Source organism: Sinocyclocheilus rhinocerous, unplaced genomic scaffold (assembly GCF_001515625.1).
Source record: "Sinocyclocheilus rhinocerous isolate Xijiao unplaced genomic scaffold, SAMN03320098_v1.1 scaffold313, whole genome shotgun sequence".
In the NCBI taxonomy this organism is placed as follows: domain Eukaryota; kingdom Metazoa; phylum Chordata; class Actinopteri; order Cypriniformes; family Cyprinidae; genus Sinocyclocheilus; species Sinocyclocheilus rhinocerous.
Window position 1 is genome coordinate 467922 of NW_015627539.1, and position 15293 is coordinate 483214.

The following is a 15293-nucleotide window of genomic DNA, read 5'->3' on the forward strand; positions in this document are numbered from 1 at the left end:
ATATATATATATGTTTGTATGTTCAAGTTTTTTTCCTCCAAATTTTACGTAGTTTACATAGTTTAATTTTACATAATCATTTAATTGTAATTGTCTAATTATTATAATATTTTTATTCTGTTGTCTCAGATGTCCGATGAGAAATAATCTGGTAAATTTAGTTTTTTACAGGTGCAAATGAACATTGAACATTGTGTCTGTATATTGTTTGTATGTTTATATATTGTGTGAAACTATTATCAGCACTAAAATGTAAAGTTTAGTTTAATATATTTAAGTAAAGATTTAGATTTGACATTATATAGACATGCTTTGTGATGTGTCCCCTCATACCTGACTCTTAACTGACTTTTAAGAGTCTGATGTGAAACTGCTGTTTGTTTGTGTGTAGGTTCCTGTACAGCATGTTTACCCGAGCCAGTTTGTGGAGGGAGACGCCAACTACAACAATACTGCAATGTGAGCATCAGCACACACAGTGATTGTGGTGTATATTTAGCTTCTCTTTACTCCTGAAACGTTTACCTTTCTCTGTACTTGTTCTTCTCTTTTCCTTTTTCAGTCGTTCCAGTAGTTACCAGTTCACAGACCCCTCCCTCTACTCCCAGGCCACGCCCTCTGTCACTTACTATGAGACCTCGCCCACCACCGGCTCACAGGTCACGTCCCCCGCCAGCACTCAGCCTGTGTCTGTGACGTCCGGGATGGGCACAGGGGTGGTCTCCATGTTCTCAGAGGGCAGTTCGGGGATCACCGTGGTGGCTGGCGGGTCCTCGTCAGGAGTGGGCGGGTCAGGGGGCGTGGTCACCAGCGGAGGGGCGGGGGGTTATGTGATTCAGGGCGGGTACATGTTTGGTGGAGCCGGTGGAGGGAACCAAAATTTCTCACACAACACACGCGCATCACCCGCGACTGTGAGTGTATTTGTTTTCTTGAATGATGATTCAGAGTTTCACCCAAAGAGATTCACCCAGTATTGTTATTTTGTTGACTAAAATTAGTTTTAGTAATTGAAATAAAATAAAGTGAAATAAAATGAAATACTAGAAGAAAAACTTAAACTTTTTAGAAATTTAAATGAAAATTAGAAGTGTTGCCTGGGCGGTTAACTGAAATAAAATAAGTTTAAGTACTAAAATTACTAATAATAATTTAGCACATAACAAAATAATAAAAAAATAATAGAATAATAAAATATAATATAAAAAATAATAGAATAGCAAAATATTAAAATAATAGAATAATAAAATATAATAGAAAAAATAATAGAATAGCAAAATATTAAAATAATAGAATAATAATAATAGCACATAACAAAATGACTAAAACTTAAACTAAAACAAAAATTAAAACTGAAAATATAAAAATAAAGCTAATACATTTTTTTTTAATAAATACTATAATAGTATATAAACAATGCTAAAATACACAGAAAATAAACACTGAATTCACCCATAAAACAGGTAAAAAAGGAGTTTTTGATTGTGTGATAGTAAGTCAATTAACACCTGCCGTCTGTCTCCTGTCTGTGCTCAGGTGCAGTGGCTGATGGATAACTACGAGACAGCTGAAGGTGTGAGTCTTCCTCGCTGTACCCTCTACTGTCATTACCTCCTGCACTGCCAGCAGACCAAGCTGGAACCCGTGAACGCCGCCTCCTTTGGCAAACTCATCCGCTCCGTGTTCATGGGCCTCAGGACCAGACGTCTCGGCACCAGGTACAATAAAGCTTCAACAAGCAATATGAACCATTTTTCTTTATTTGCATATTCATTGTACTGGGTAGCTCCACCCACAGTAAAATCTCTGGTCCAGAATTTGCTCCACATACCTGAGCATTAAACATTAAATGTGTTCTGATTAGCTGTGACTGCATCATGTTGTGCAGCACTTTTTTTTATTTGCTAGAATATTTTAAAATAAATTGTATATATGCTAATTTGAGATACAACAATATTAACAAAAACTATAATAGTATATGAATGATACTAAAATAACAGAACAGGCTAATATTAAAACACCTGTGTGTGTGTGTGTGTGTGTGTGTGTGCGTGTGTTTCAGAGGGAACTCTAAGTACCATTACTATGGCCTTCGAATCAAGAGCAACTCCCCCCTGCACAGACTGGTGGAGGACCAGCAACACCTGGCCATGAGACAACAGCCGTACTCACAGAAACAGAGGTGTGTGTGTGTGTGTGTATTTATAGTTTGTGTATTGTTGATCACTTGCTGTTGTTAGTTTGACTCATAGCCCTCATCTCTTGATATAGGATAAAGCCTGTGCATAAGCTGGAGGGACTGACCAATGGAATGGGCCTGGGGGTGGGGCATCTACAAGGGGCGGGGCTATCCGACATCAGCGCCCAGGTTCACCAGTATCAGCAGTTTTTAGGTAAGACAAACACAAAATGTAGAAGCAGCTTTCTCTTTTGGACATATAATATTACTCTACATCAACTTTTTGAATGTGTGTGTTTTAGATGCGTCTCGCAGTCTGCCGGAGTTCCCTGAGCTCAAAGATGAGGGTAAACCTCTGCCAGATGGACTCCATCCTCAACACGTACACACATATCAGCTGATCTACAGAGAGCACTGTGAGGTGAGTGTGTGTGCTGGATGTCAGATGTGTGGTTATTTTAGTGTTTTGGTGATTAATATGTGTGTGTGTGTGTGTGTGTGTGTGTTTATAGGCGATTCTGGACGTGATGGTAAACCTGCAGTTCCCTCTTGTGGAGACGCTTTGGAAGAGTTTCTGGAGGTTCAGTGAAGGACAAAGCAGCGACACGGATACACTCGACCTGTGAGACACATTGGCTTAAAGTCAATTTTTTTACAGTCACAAGTGTTGTGATGTTGTGTTGTGTCTCACTGATGTCTCTGTCTCTACAGTCATGATGAATCAGAGAAGCGTTTGCCCAAGTTGGTTCTGGTTCTGTTGTGTAAATATGAGCCCGTCCTCAACTGGGCTCGCGAATGCGACAATTTACTGTACCAAAACCTAGTGGAGATCCTCATCCCTGATGTCCTGAGACCAATCCCCAGTGAGTTCTCAGAACTCTGTTTGCCCAAGTTGGTTCTGGTTCTGTTGTGTAAATATGAGCCCGTCCTCAACTGGGCTCGCGAATGCGACAATTTATTGTACCAAAACCTAGTGGAGATCCTCATCCCTGATGTTCTGAGACCAATCCCCAGTGAGTTCTCACAACTCTACATATATCTATACTATAACTAAATAAACTCTATCCTAGTGAGTTACCCAACTCTACACAAACTCTATATAAACTCCATTCCAGTGAGTTACATAACTTTACATAAACTCTATAGAAACTACATCCTAGTGAGTGACACAACTCTACACAAACTCTATAGAAACTCTATACGGTAACTACATAAACTCCATCCCAGTAAGTTGCAACTCTTCACCATCCTTTAAACAACGCTATACAAACCCAATTAATTACAAAATTCTACAGACAATCTTTATATATAACAATATCCTCAGTGAGTTACACAACTCTACACAAACTCCATATATACTCTGTCCCATACAGTTACAAAATTTGCTATGTAAACTATATATAATCATCATCCTCCCGGAGATACACAACACTATACAAACTCTATGCAAAATTCTATACAATTCCATTTAAACAAAATGCACAGTAAGTTTCACAACACTACAGTAACTATATAAACTCCATTAATTTCAACTGTTCATCTTCCTGTGCTACACAATGCTATATAAACCCCAATGAATTACAAAATTCTACATACAAACTTCATATAAACTCAGCGAGTTATAACACAACACAAACTCTATATGCACTTCATTCCAGTGTGTTACAACTCTATACAAACTCTATATCAACTCCATCCACAGAGAGTTACACAGTTCTATTAGACACAAACCTATAAAACCTTGTACTTATTCAGACTTCATGTAAACAACATCCCCAGGGAGTTACACAGCTCTACACAAACACCATTTCAGTTAGTTACAAAACATGCACAAACTCTATACAGACTTAAACACCATCCCAGTGGGTTACAACTCTACACAAACTCTACATCAACTCTATCCACAGTGAGTTAAAGAACTCTATAAGAGATAATCCTATAAAACCTTATACAGTTTGCACAACTCTACATAAACAACATCCCCAGTGAGTTACACAACTCTGTACAAATTCTATATAAATTCTATTCACAGAGCTACAAAACTCTAGTTACCAAAACTTTATATAATTTATATATTTATAATTGATATAATATATACAATTTTTCACACTCTATACAACTTGATATAAACCTATAAACTCCATAATCTGTGAAATGCACAATTTGAGAAAAAAAGTAACAGTTGCTTAACTCTGTGCAACCATACGAAGATAGTGTAAACTCTATATTAACTCTATGCACTTCAACAGAACTCCGTACAGCTTAAGATTCTCAACATTTTCTTATAGTTCTTGTTGCAGCAAATGACCGTGGATGTAAATAAATACCATACTTGAGATCCATACTGGCAGAATTTGAAATTTAGTTTTTGTTGTCTTTATTTTGTCTCTTTCTGTCTCTCTCTTCCTGTAGGTGCCTTAACTCAAGCCATCCGTAACTTTGCTAAGAGTCTGGAGAACTACTCTACATCAACTCCATCCACAGTGAGTTAAAGAACTCTATAAGAGATAATCCTATAAAACCTTATACAGTTTGCACCACTCTACATAAACAACATCCCCAGTGAGTTACGCAACTCTGTACAAATTCTATATAAATTCTATTCACAGAGCTACAAAACTCTAGTTACCAAAACTTTATATAATTTATATATTTATAATTGATATAATATATACAATTTTTCACACTCTATACAACTTGATATAAACCTATAAACTCCATAATCTGTGAAATGCACAATTTGAGAAAAAAAGTAACAGTTGCTTAACTCTGTGCAACCATACGAAGATAGTGTAAACTCTATATTAACTCTATGCACTTCAACAGAACTCCGTACAGCTTAAGATTCTCAACATTTTCTTATAGTTCTTGTTGCAGCAAATGACCGTGGATGTAAATAAATACCATACTTGAGATCCATACTGGCAGAATTTGAAATTTAGTCTTCCTGTCTTTATTTTATCTCTTTCTGTCTCTCTCTTCCTGTAGGTGCCTTAACTCAAGCCATCCGTAACTTTGCTAAGAGTCTGGAGAACTGGCTGAGCAACGCCATGATCAACATCCCGGAGGAGATGGTCCGCATCAAGGTCTGAAACACACACAGATCTCCTCTGATTTCCCTCTGTTTTCGGTGTGTTTATGCTAACACTGTGTGTGTTGTGTAGATTGTGTGTGCGGGTTTTGTTGTCTTTATTTTGTCTCTTTCTGTCTCTCTCTTCCTGTAGGTGCCTTAACTCAAGCCATCCGTAACTTTGCTAAGAGTCTGGAGAACTGGCTGAGCAACGCCATGATCAACATCCCGGAGGAGATGGTCCGCATCAAGGTCTGAAACACACACAGATCTCCTCTGATTTCCCTCTGTTTTCGGTGTGTTTATGCTAACACTGTGTGTGTTGTGTAGATTGTGTGTGCGGGAGCGTTCGCTCAGACTCTGCGGCGCTACACATCTCTCAATCATCTGGCTCAGGCGGCCCGCGCCGTCCTGCAGAACACGGCTCAGATCGCACAGATGCTCAGCGACCTCAACCGCGTCGACTTCACCAATGTACAGGTAACACGGCTCGCTCTGTTCATGTCCTGTCATCCCCAGATCTCCCTTCAGTTCTTAATTTACAACTGTATATGTGTGTGAGTTTAGGAGCAGGCCTCGTGGGTGTGTGGCTGTGAAGACGGTGTGATCCAGCGGTTGGAGCAGGACTTTAAAATCACCCTGCAGCAGCAGAACTCTCTGGAGCAGTGGGCTGCATGGCTGGATGGGGTCGTCTCGCAGGTCCTGAAGCCGTACACCGGCAGCCCGGCCTTCCCCAAAGTGGCCAAACTCTTCCTGCTCAAATGGAGCTTCTACAGGTGAGATTCCTGCTTATTCCCCACTGTACACTGCATATTAAAGCCCCCATGAAATCATTTATATTATATTTATAATCATTGAATATTTTAGCCTTACAGTTATCTATAAGCTAGTGTGCTCCAAAACAATGATAAAATTCGCATTCAAAATTTATAGTCTCTCACTTCCACCGATATGGATTAACGATTTTGATGACTTCAGCTTCTCATCAAACTTTCTGTCCAATTAAATGCTCTCTCGAATCTGAAGCATCCCGCCCCCTATGTTATAAATAGATGCTTAAGCTGCAGCTGAAATCGATCACATGTTCACAGAATTATTTTCTGTATGGTGAAATGAATGGCACATAGTGCACTATATAGGGAATAGGGAACAATTCAGACGGTGTAATCATGCTTTCCATTGGGGCGAATGAAGTCTGGTTTCGCGTTGCCACGCAAACCGCCACAGCACACAGTCTGCTCCGGTCCAGAGACACCGATAGCCTCGTGGTTAGTGCGTCAATATACAGCGCAGCTGCGTTCAAGGCGACCCGAGTTCGATTCCCATCTCCAGGTCCTTTGCCTATCCCACCCCCCTCTCTCCACTCAATGCTATCCTGTCGTCTCTCTACTGTCCTATCCTAATAAAAGCCCATAAAAAAACTGATGCCATGTTAGGGGTTTTAGTGTCTTTAGTTGTTATATCGTCATAATCTCACAGTGTTTGTGTGTGTTTTGTAGTTCTGTGGTGATCAGAGATCTGACCCTGCGCAGTGCCGCCAGTTTCGGCTCGTTTCATCTGATCAGACTGCTGTATGACGAGTACATGTATTACCTGATCGAGCACAGAGTCGCACAGGCCAAAGGAGAGACGCCCATCTCTGTCATGGGAGAGGTACACAAGCACACACATACACACACACACTCTGTCAAACAGTCATACAGTGGTTTAACTTTGTTTGTTGTTTTACTAATGTAAGAGTTTAGCACAGGTTTATATTGTTTTTGAATATATATATATATATATGTCAGTGTTTCTTTAATTGTACTATAAGAGTTGCTGCAAATGGTATGATTTTAGTTGTGTGAAATTATTCCCGTGTATGATTATGCTAATGTATGATATAGTTTTATGATCTTGTACTGTTGAAACCATAATGGCCTTATTTGAAGTGTACCTTTAGCAGAGATCCATGTAAAAATCTGTATTATTGTGCCTCGAAGTTCAGTGTCCCTTTAAAAAAATCTTTTAAGAAAATGACGCATTCCGATGTTTTGAGTTTGTTACAATCGTGCAGTTCACTTATTTTCAGTGTTATTGTTTACTAAAACCTATTAAAAATAGTTTTCGTTAACTGAAATAAAGCTGAAACAAAATATACATTTTAGATGGAAAAACTTAACATTCACAAATTAATCTGAATATAAGAAATGTTGCCTTGGCAGTGAACTGAAATAAAATTATTAAAACTAAAACTGAAATATAAAAAATGTAAACTAAATAAAAATATTTCAAAATTAATGTAAAATACTACACCAAAATTCAAATGAAAGCTGAAAAATAAAGCTAATTAAAAATATGATAAAACATTATTATTGCATATAAATCATATTAAAATAACACCGCTCACTTTGATGCAATGAAAAGTCATAAAACCAGTAAAGTACTGAAGGAATATTTCATTTTTATCAAAAATAAAGTAAAACAGCATTGCATAAAAACAATATTCTCATCCAGTCCAGCTGTGAGGCCACAACTAGTGTTAAAAAAGGGCAGGAGGGGTCGACAGCTTCTGATTGGCTGATGACTCGGTCTAAACGATGTAAACAACTGCATCCTAAAACAAATCAAGCAAACAAATACAGATGAGCCCCAAAGCAACGTCTCATTTCTGTCCACGAAAACATCCTGCTGCACTTTCCAATTACAGGGCTTTTCAAACAGAAAAAGAACTACTTCAGTCCATTCCACAAACATCAAAACAAGCGTGTATAAGTGTGCAAGTGTAACAGAGACAGACGTTCAGTTCTGTTTTGCAGTGGGATGGTGATCGCTGACGTGTTTCATAAAATGTTCCCAGAGTGTCCCGCGCTGTGCACCGTGGATCTGCTCGGCCCAAACGTGTCTTTATGTCAATCACACGGATACACGCAGCAAACACGACAGAAACACTCAAGCAGAGCAGCACTGAGGAGTGTGTGTGTGGGTGTCGTCGCTCTCACAGGACGATCCACGTGCCTCTGTCATTATCAGCCAACACCTGAAGAGAAGAACCTGCAACGAGCAGAAAAAAAAAAAAAAAGTAAAAAACATCTTTTGAACAGTAGTGCAGGTGTATTGCTCATGTGTGTCTAAATCAAACCTTTATGCAGAGCCTCATTGGTCATGCGGTTGATGTAGCGTGAGCTGCTCTCGGGAACGAGCCACCGCATGACGGTGTTCACACACGACTTCCTGTAGGAGCTCCACACGCTTCCACTGCGGCAGAAACAAACACATGAGAACATCTGACAGACAGACAGCACGGGCCACGCATCCGAAGGTCATTACCTGGTCTGACCTTTGACCTCAGTGAGGTCACCGACACCGACTGTACGGCACGCTCCAGTGTTCAAATCCCAACTGACCTGCAGACTGGAGTGATACGACTTCGGTCTACATACACACACACAGACAGAAAACAAAGTATTAATGAACATTTCATCATATGTTTGTGTGTGTGTGTGTGTGTGTGTGTACCTGCAGTGCTCATCCTCACAGTTAGAGAACGCCAGCAGCAGCAGCCCGATGTTTATCACCACTATATTGGTCTCCGGGCAAACCTGTTGCCATAGAAACAGCAGAACACATGCAAATTAGAACACTGCACCAATAGAGCGCAACAGCGGAGTAAACATTTCTACTTCAAATCAAATACTGTAAGGCTGTGATTCTCCTCGTAGCTTATAACACTTTAACAAAGACTTTTTAAAAATCCCTATGGGAAAGATGAACGGAAAAAATACTTACAGAACCAACGCAACAGAAAAAAAAAAAGGGCAGCACTAATGCATTTTGTAAACAAATCCTAACAAAAATGAAACACATAACACAGCAGCTCCTCCTGAAGAAGGATCACCTCGAGGATGACGACGTCATAGTCGCTGAAGGAGCAGAACTGGGAGCCCCAGTCGGCATCATTCCGGATGACCTCGTTGATGAGATACTCGAAGTCCAGCGTCAGCTGCTCGACACACACACACTGAGAGAGACGCAAACACACAAGAGATCAAACACAGCCCTGCAGCATCGGACGTGTGTGGGATCAACACACACCTGACCGCTGAACTGTTCCGTCACCGGCTGCAAGTTTCGTCCCTTCAGATCCGTCACAGTGAAAGGAAGCAGGACTTTATCATCCTCATCTCCTACAGACAAGAGACAGACAAGTGTAGTCTGATTTACAGTCAAAAGACTCTTATGAGTCAGTTCTGTTTAGTGAATCAAAAACATATGGTGCAACTGGTGTAGTCTGATTTATGAGTCAGTGAGTGAAAAGCATAGCATAACTGGTATAGTCTGATCAGAAAACAAATGATTCTTTAGGAGTTGGTTCTTTTTAGTAAGTCAAAAAGAAAATGCAGTGTGACTGGTGTAGTGTGATCACAACCAAATGGCTCTTACGAACCAGTTCTTTTTAGTAATTATAAAACATACAATGTGATCAGCGTAGTCTCATTCATCAACAAACAGCTCTTAAGAATCAGTCCTTTTCAGTGAATCAAAAACATATAGCATGACTGGCGTAGTCCGATTCATGTAAAAATGACTCTTATGAATCAGCTCTTTTTAGTGAATCATAAGCATACGATGTGACTATTATAGTCTGATTCATCAACAAATGACTTTTATGAGTTGAATCTTTTTAGTGAATCAAAAATATATAGCACGACTGGCGTAGTCCAATTAATGTAAAAATGACTCTTATGAATCAGCTCTTTTTAGTGAATCATAAACGTACGATGTAACCAGAATAGTCGAGTTGAATCTTTTTAGTGAATCAAAAACATATCACAAGACTGGCACAGTCTGATTCATGAACAAATGACTCTTGTGAATCAGTTCTTTTCAGTGAATCATAAACGTATGATATGACCAGTATAGTCTGATGCATGAACAAATGACTTTTATGAGTTGAACCTTTTTAGTGAATCAAAAACATACAGCATGACTGGCATAGTCCGATTCATGTAAAAATGGCTCTCATGAATCAGTTCTTATTAGTGAATGAAAAATGCACAGCATGACGACGTAGTCTGATTCATGAACAAATGACTCTTATGAATCAGTTCTTTTTAGTGAATCATAAACTTATGATGTGACCAGTAAAGTCTGATTCATGAACAAATGACTTTTATGAGCTGGTTCTTTTTAGTGAATCACAAAACACAGTGTGTCCGGCAGAGTCTGATTCATAAACAAATGACTCCGGTTCTTGTAATTAACAGTTCAAAAAGACAAGCTACTGGTTTGAATCATTCTTATTCATCACTGAACCTAATATATCAGATCGGTTTCTGAATCTAAATCTAACTCCAAGTTTTGGGTGGGTGTGTGTGTGTCTGTAATGACAAGAACAGATGAGAAATGTCGTACCGCTCGGCTGCTCTGACGCTCTGGCCTGCGGTAGTCTGTATCTGAGAGTGGTGTAGTTGACGTAAGCAGGCTCCGAGGAGGAAGAGGAGGATGAAGGCTCATGAGCATGTGGAGACAGAGAGGAGACGGAGGAGGTGGATCCAGGAGACATGACTGTGTTACACACAGCACTGTCCTCTGCCTCTGTGGGCGGCACTGAACTTTGGTTCTGTCCTGAGGAGGAAGACGAGGGTCCCGGGACCTCTGCGTCTCGTTCCTGTCTCTCTCTCGGTCGCTCCTCCTCGCTGTGGAATCGCTGGGTGTCCGTCTCTTCTTTCTCTTTGTTTTTTCTGTCGTGTTCCCTCGCTCCAGCCTGAGCTCGGCGGAAAATGTCAGCGGCGAACTCTCTGGCCCGCACGGCCGCCTGTGATTGGCCGGAGGAGAGCGGGGTGAAATGAGGCTTTGACTGTCTGAGGTCAGGTGACCCCTGAGACGAGGTTGATGAGGATGAGGAAGGCGATGTAGGTCCAACAGGAGGAGAAGAGGAGGAAGCATCTCTCTTACGGTAGAGAATCTGATTGTTTTGACCCTCCTGCTGCCCGTCTCCTACACCGAGAGGAATTCACACATCAAATGAAATAGAGATCATTAAATCACACTAATAATTGAACACTAAAATAAATAAACAATACACCATATTTACTATAAATTAATTCAAAACATTGTAGCAAATAAATGTTAAAATGTTTGAAATTTATATAAAAGATCTTTTTAATGTTTTTGAAACAAGTCATTTGCATTCATTTGCTTAAAGATACAGTAAAAACAGTAATATTGTGAAATATTATTGCAATTTAAAAGAACTGCTTTCTATTTAAATATATTTTAAAATGTAATTTATTCCTGTGACGTAAAGCTGAATTTTCAGCATCATTACTCCAGTCTTTAGTGTCACGTGATTCTTCAGAAATCATTCTAATATGCTGATTTGTGCTGAAGATCAACATTACTGATTATTATCAATGTTGAAAACAGTTGAGCTGCTTCATATATTTGTGGAAACTGTGATTCATTTTCTTTGATGAATAGAAAGTTGAACAGCATTCATTAGAAATAGAAATCTTTCGTAACATTATAAATAGCTTAACTGTCAGTTTTGATCAATTTACTCAGTCCTTGCTGAATACAAGTATGAATTATGAAAGTATGAAAGTATAGAAAAAAATTTTTTTTGAACGATATTGTACATGAATGAATTGAAAATTGTGTCAAACAGAATTATTTCAATTTAAGAATTCACATATTACAAAAAAGACAAAAGCTTTTTTACTTTTTAATTTATGTATTTACCTTTTATTTACTTTTTGTATTTATTTATTTATTTCAAATGACTCCATATGATCCAGTGGTTTGAATTAATTGGTCAGTTTGAAGAACATAACTATTGAGTAACGACATTCTTTTATTCTTTAAATTTCAAAGAACTGTCCAAACAATCCATTTCCTAAAACAAGTTGCATTGAGAGAAGGCAAACACCCACATTCATGTGGCCATCAACAAACACTGACGTGACGTGAACAAACACTGGCTGTGTACCTGAGCAGAGGGAGATGGCGCAGGCCACCAGAGAGTAGCTGGTGTTGAGCAGAATCACCTGGTCCTTCTTCAGCTGCAGCGCCGGCTGGAACGTCGGGAATGGATAAACCACCTGATAGCGAGCGTTCAGAACGTAACCGTGCTGCAGACACTCGCCACCTGCACACACGTGAACGGAGAAAAGTGTTTGCTTGCTAGGAACTGGAAAGGAGCAATTCGTCTATGCTAATAGAACACCAATGCACCTGTGCGTATGGTGGACACGGAGGACGCGGGGCAGCACTGTTTGCACGGTTGTGCGGGAGGCATCGAGGTGATGGTGATATAGATGTCCCTGTTGTTCTCATCACTCATCATCATGTTCATCAGGGCTGAACTGGAGCTGCGCGTGCTGACAGATCAGAGTGCACATGTTTAGATAACCGTAATAACCCAGCCAGTGGCTCATAACACACAGCACAGAGGAGCAAGGCTCTTACTTAAAGCCAAAGACGACCAGCTTGGAATGATCATTGTGCCACTCGCAAACGGTCAGATAGAGATCGCTGTAGATGTCCTCACCCGCAAACAAACGCACATGATGCACCTGCAGAGAGAGACAGATAAAGTTCATGTTACATCATGGGGTAATCTTTAGACGTCTGTTTAGTCTGTTATATACAGCAGATTTTATATCAGTTCAGTTCATTTTATTTACAAAGCACAATTAAACAGCAATGGTTGACCATTGTGCTGAACAGTATTGTTTGAAAGACATCAAAGTACATAAAATAATATGACAAGACAAACAATAGCCTAATCATTTTTAAATAAGCCCCTGTTGGCTCATACACTATAAACCTTCTCTAAAAGATAGGCTTTTAGCCTTGTTTTAAAAAGGGATTGTGTTGCAATTGTTCTACACATAGGAAGGCTGTTCCATAGTTTAGCGCCCAAACTAGAGGTCCGAACATAATTGCCACAGTCTTACTCTCATTGAGGTTCAAAAAATTAAGAGACATCCAAGCTTTAATATCAGACAGACAAGCAGTTAAAGCACTCAAACCCTGGATGTCATTTGGCTTAAAAGGCACATAAATTTGAGTGTCGTCAGCATAACAATGAGCATAACAATTGTGCTTATTAAAAATTAAACCCAACGGGAGCATATATAAAGAAAATAAAATGGGAGCAAGGACAGAACCTTGAGGAACTCCACAAGTCAAAACTGATTTAGAGGATGAGCACCCAACCACACAAACTGAGAAAGTGTTACTATTCAAATAGGAACATATATACCTGTTTGAGGCGGCTGTGCAGGTTGAACTCCCACCAGTACAGGTGATACGTGTAGAAGGAGAAGTCGTCGTCCTCGCCGCAGTCACTGGTGTAGGACAACACATACCGGCCACATTTGGTGAAGCCCAGGAAGATGTGCCTGTGACAGTAGAGAGACCGACCAATCAGATACAGCATTCATCTCACTCCGAGATAACGGACGGGACCGACTGCATCTTCTCACCCTGCTCTGAGGAACTCCTCACTGACGATGGTCTTCAGCGGGATGCAGACTCGTGGAGGGAGTTTCCGGATGAGCCGCTGAGAGAGATGCCCATTCAACTGACAGATATATAGAGATATATTAATACAGTTACAGAGTAATGCACCTGGAAATATTAGCCATAAGTACAGTTAAATTGGTTGTTAGACTGACTTTGTAGAGAAAGCTGCTTAATCAAGGTTGTTTGGGTTAAATATTGAAAACATGGTAGTTATGATGATCATGTTTGCACTGAACACTACCTGGCTGAGGCATTTCTACCATTCATTCATGTTAAATATTGACCTATTTACAGTAATGAGATGGCGTTTAGGTTGGAAACTGTTATTTCGATGTGAATGATAGATGTCAGTGGAGAATAATGCAGAATCTACTTTTGACCATTGATGGGCATATCAATCATGACAGATTCATAATCATGAACACATTGTTTGTTGAACATTTATTGTTGCCCCCAAGAACCGTATACTGCAAATAAAAATGTTTCCATTGTTGCGTCCATTAAAAGGTTCACATATATAAATAATAAACACTGAGAGACACATAATGACGTTAAATGAGGCTACAGCTAAAAATGCTAATAACACACACATTATTATCTACGTTACGCTTAGAGGAAAAAAACATTTCACGTCATAAATGCCACTTTTGGCCCAAATCCCCCTTTCTGCCTACCCGCCCACGCGTAAGGAGTTTGACGATGTGATCTTTGTGTTTTTTCTGTTGTTTTTGTTTGTTGTCGTCTTTCTCCGATTTCGAGCTGGGCGCCATTTTTGATTTTTGCCAGCTCTTTGGATTTGCCCTCTGTCAAGCCCGGCCAGCTCGCTGATTGGCTCTGCGTTCTCAGATGAGGGCTTTGATTGGTCACAAACGTCGTCAATCAAGGAAACGAGGGCGGGTGTTCTGCTAGGTTCTACATATTATTCACCAATCAACAACCCTAATTTTTCATATTAAGTGTTTAAAAGTAATTGTTGGAAAATTAATTCATATTTTATGAGGTTTCTGATCTATTATGTAGATCTAGTCTGCTAATCTCATACATAATGTCAACGTCGTCTCAATCTACGCACTGCAGTAAATTATAAAATGATAATGTATTTTATATTATCACGTTTTTAAACGCTTAATTAAATTAATAAATTAATGTACACTTTACATTTTTTTAAAGTTGCCATTCTACATGCTACATTTGTGTCACCGTCATATTGTTATTGTCGAGACTTTCATACCTGTATACCAAGGGGTGGAGGACCTTAGACCTGTGATCTGAAGGTGTGTCTCTGTTGAAATAGTTGATACATGAATGTTTGTGTGAAATCCCTCCCTTTCTATACATGTGGAGTCCCAAGCCATTGTTAAGCTTTATTGACATCACTAATGCAAAACATACAATACCAATGATTAATTAATATTATGTAATAATAATTAAATACAGCTATTTAATTAAAAATTACTGTAACAGAAGTATTAATAATTTTTGCTGAGTTCAGGAACCGCGCGGGATGAGTAGCTCACATTTACTCCGCCCCCT

The 15293-nt window shown here is 39.5% G+C and overlaps 2 protein-coding genes across 2 annotated transcripts in view; one reads left to right on the forward strand and one right to left on the reverse strand.

The window, feature by feature from the left end:
* LOC107729889 (MHC class II regulatory factor RFX1-like) overlaps positions 1-6986 on the forward strand; it is a 14473-nt gene extending 7487 nt beyond the window's left edge. Inside the window, exons 5-16 of the mRNA XM_016540619.1 lie at positions 392-459; positions 563-914; positions 1537-1718; positions 2063-2182; positions 2272-2393; positions 2482-2600; positions 2692-2801; positions 2891-3042; positions 5168-5265; positions 5580-5729; positions 5817-6025; positions 6749-6986. Coding sequence (XP_016396105.1) covers positions 392-459; positions 563-914; positions 1537-1718; positions 2063-2182; positions 2272-2393; positions 2482-2600; positions 2692-2801; positions 2891-3042; positions 5168-5265; positions 5580-5729; positions 5817-6025; positions 6749-6986 — 1920 coding nt within the window. The remainder of the gene's footprint in view (positions 1-391; positions 460-562; positions 915-1536; positions 1719-2062; positions 2183-2271; positions 2394-2481; positions 2601-2691; positions 2802-2890; positions 3043-5167; positions 5266-5579; positions 5730-5816; positions 6026-6748) is intronic.
* Positions 6987-7685: 699 nt separating this feature from the next.
* LOC107729619 (DDB1- and CUL4-associated factor 15-like) lies at positions 7686-14560 on the reverse strand. The gene is made up of 13 exons (XM_016540253.1): positions 14435-14560; positions 13721-13818; positions 13498-13636; positions 12699-12805; positions 12465-12610; positions 12220-12378; positions 10644-11228; positions 9324-9415; positions 9127-9249; positions 8748-8830; positions 8559-8663; positions 8371-8486; positions 7686-8282 (listed from the first exon to the last, which is right to left on the reverse strand). The coding sequence occupies exons 1-13, from the start codon at positions 14528-14530 to the stop codon at positions 8227-8229; spliced, it is 1905 nt and encodes a 634-aa protein (XP_016395739.1). The 5' UTR covers positions 14531-14560; the 3' UTR covers positions 7686-8226.
* Between the last annotated feature and the right edge of the window lie 733 nt (positions 14561-15293).

Excerpts from the sequence above, each read along its gene's own strand:
- LOC107729619 (XM_016540253.1), bottom strand. The coding sequence starts at position 14,530 with ATGGCGCCCAGCTCGAAATCGGAGAAAGACGACAACAAACAAAAACAA. Across the intron at positions 8,664-8,747 it reads TGTGAGGATGAGCACTGCAG|ACCGAAGTCGTATCACTCCA; the intron begins GTACACACACAC and ends GTGTGTATGTAG. Across the intron at positions 8,283-8,370 it reads CAATGAGGCTCTGCATAAAG|GTTCTTCTCTTCAGGTGTTG; the intron begins GTTTGATTTAGA and ends TGCTCGTTGCAG.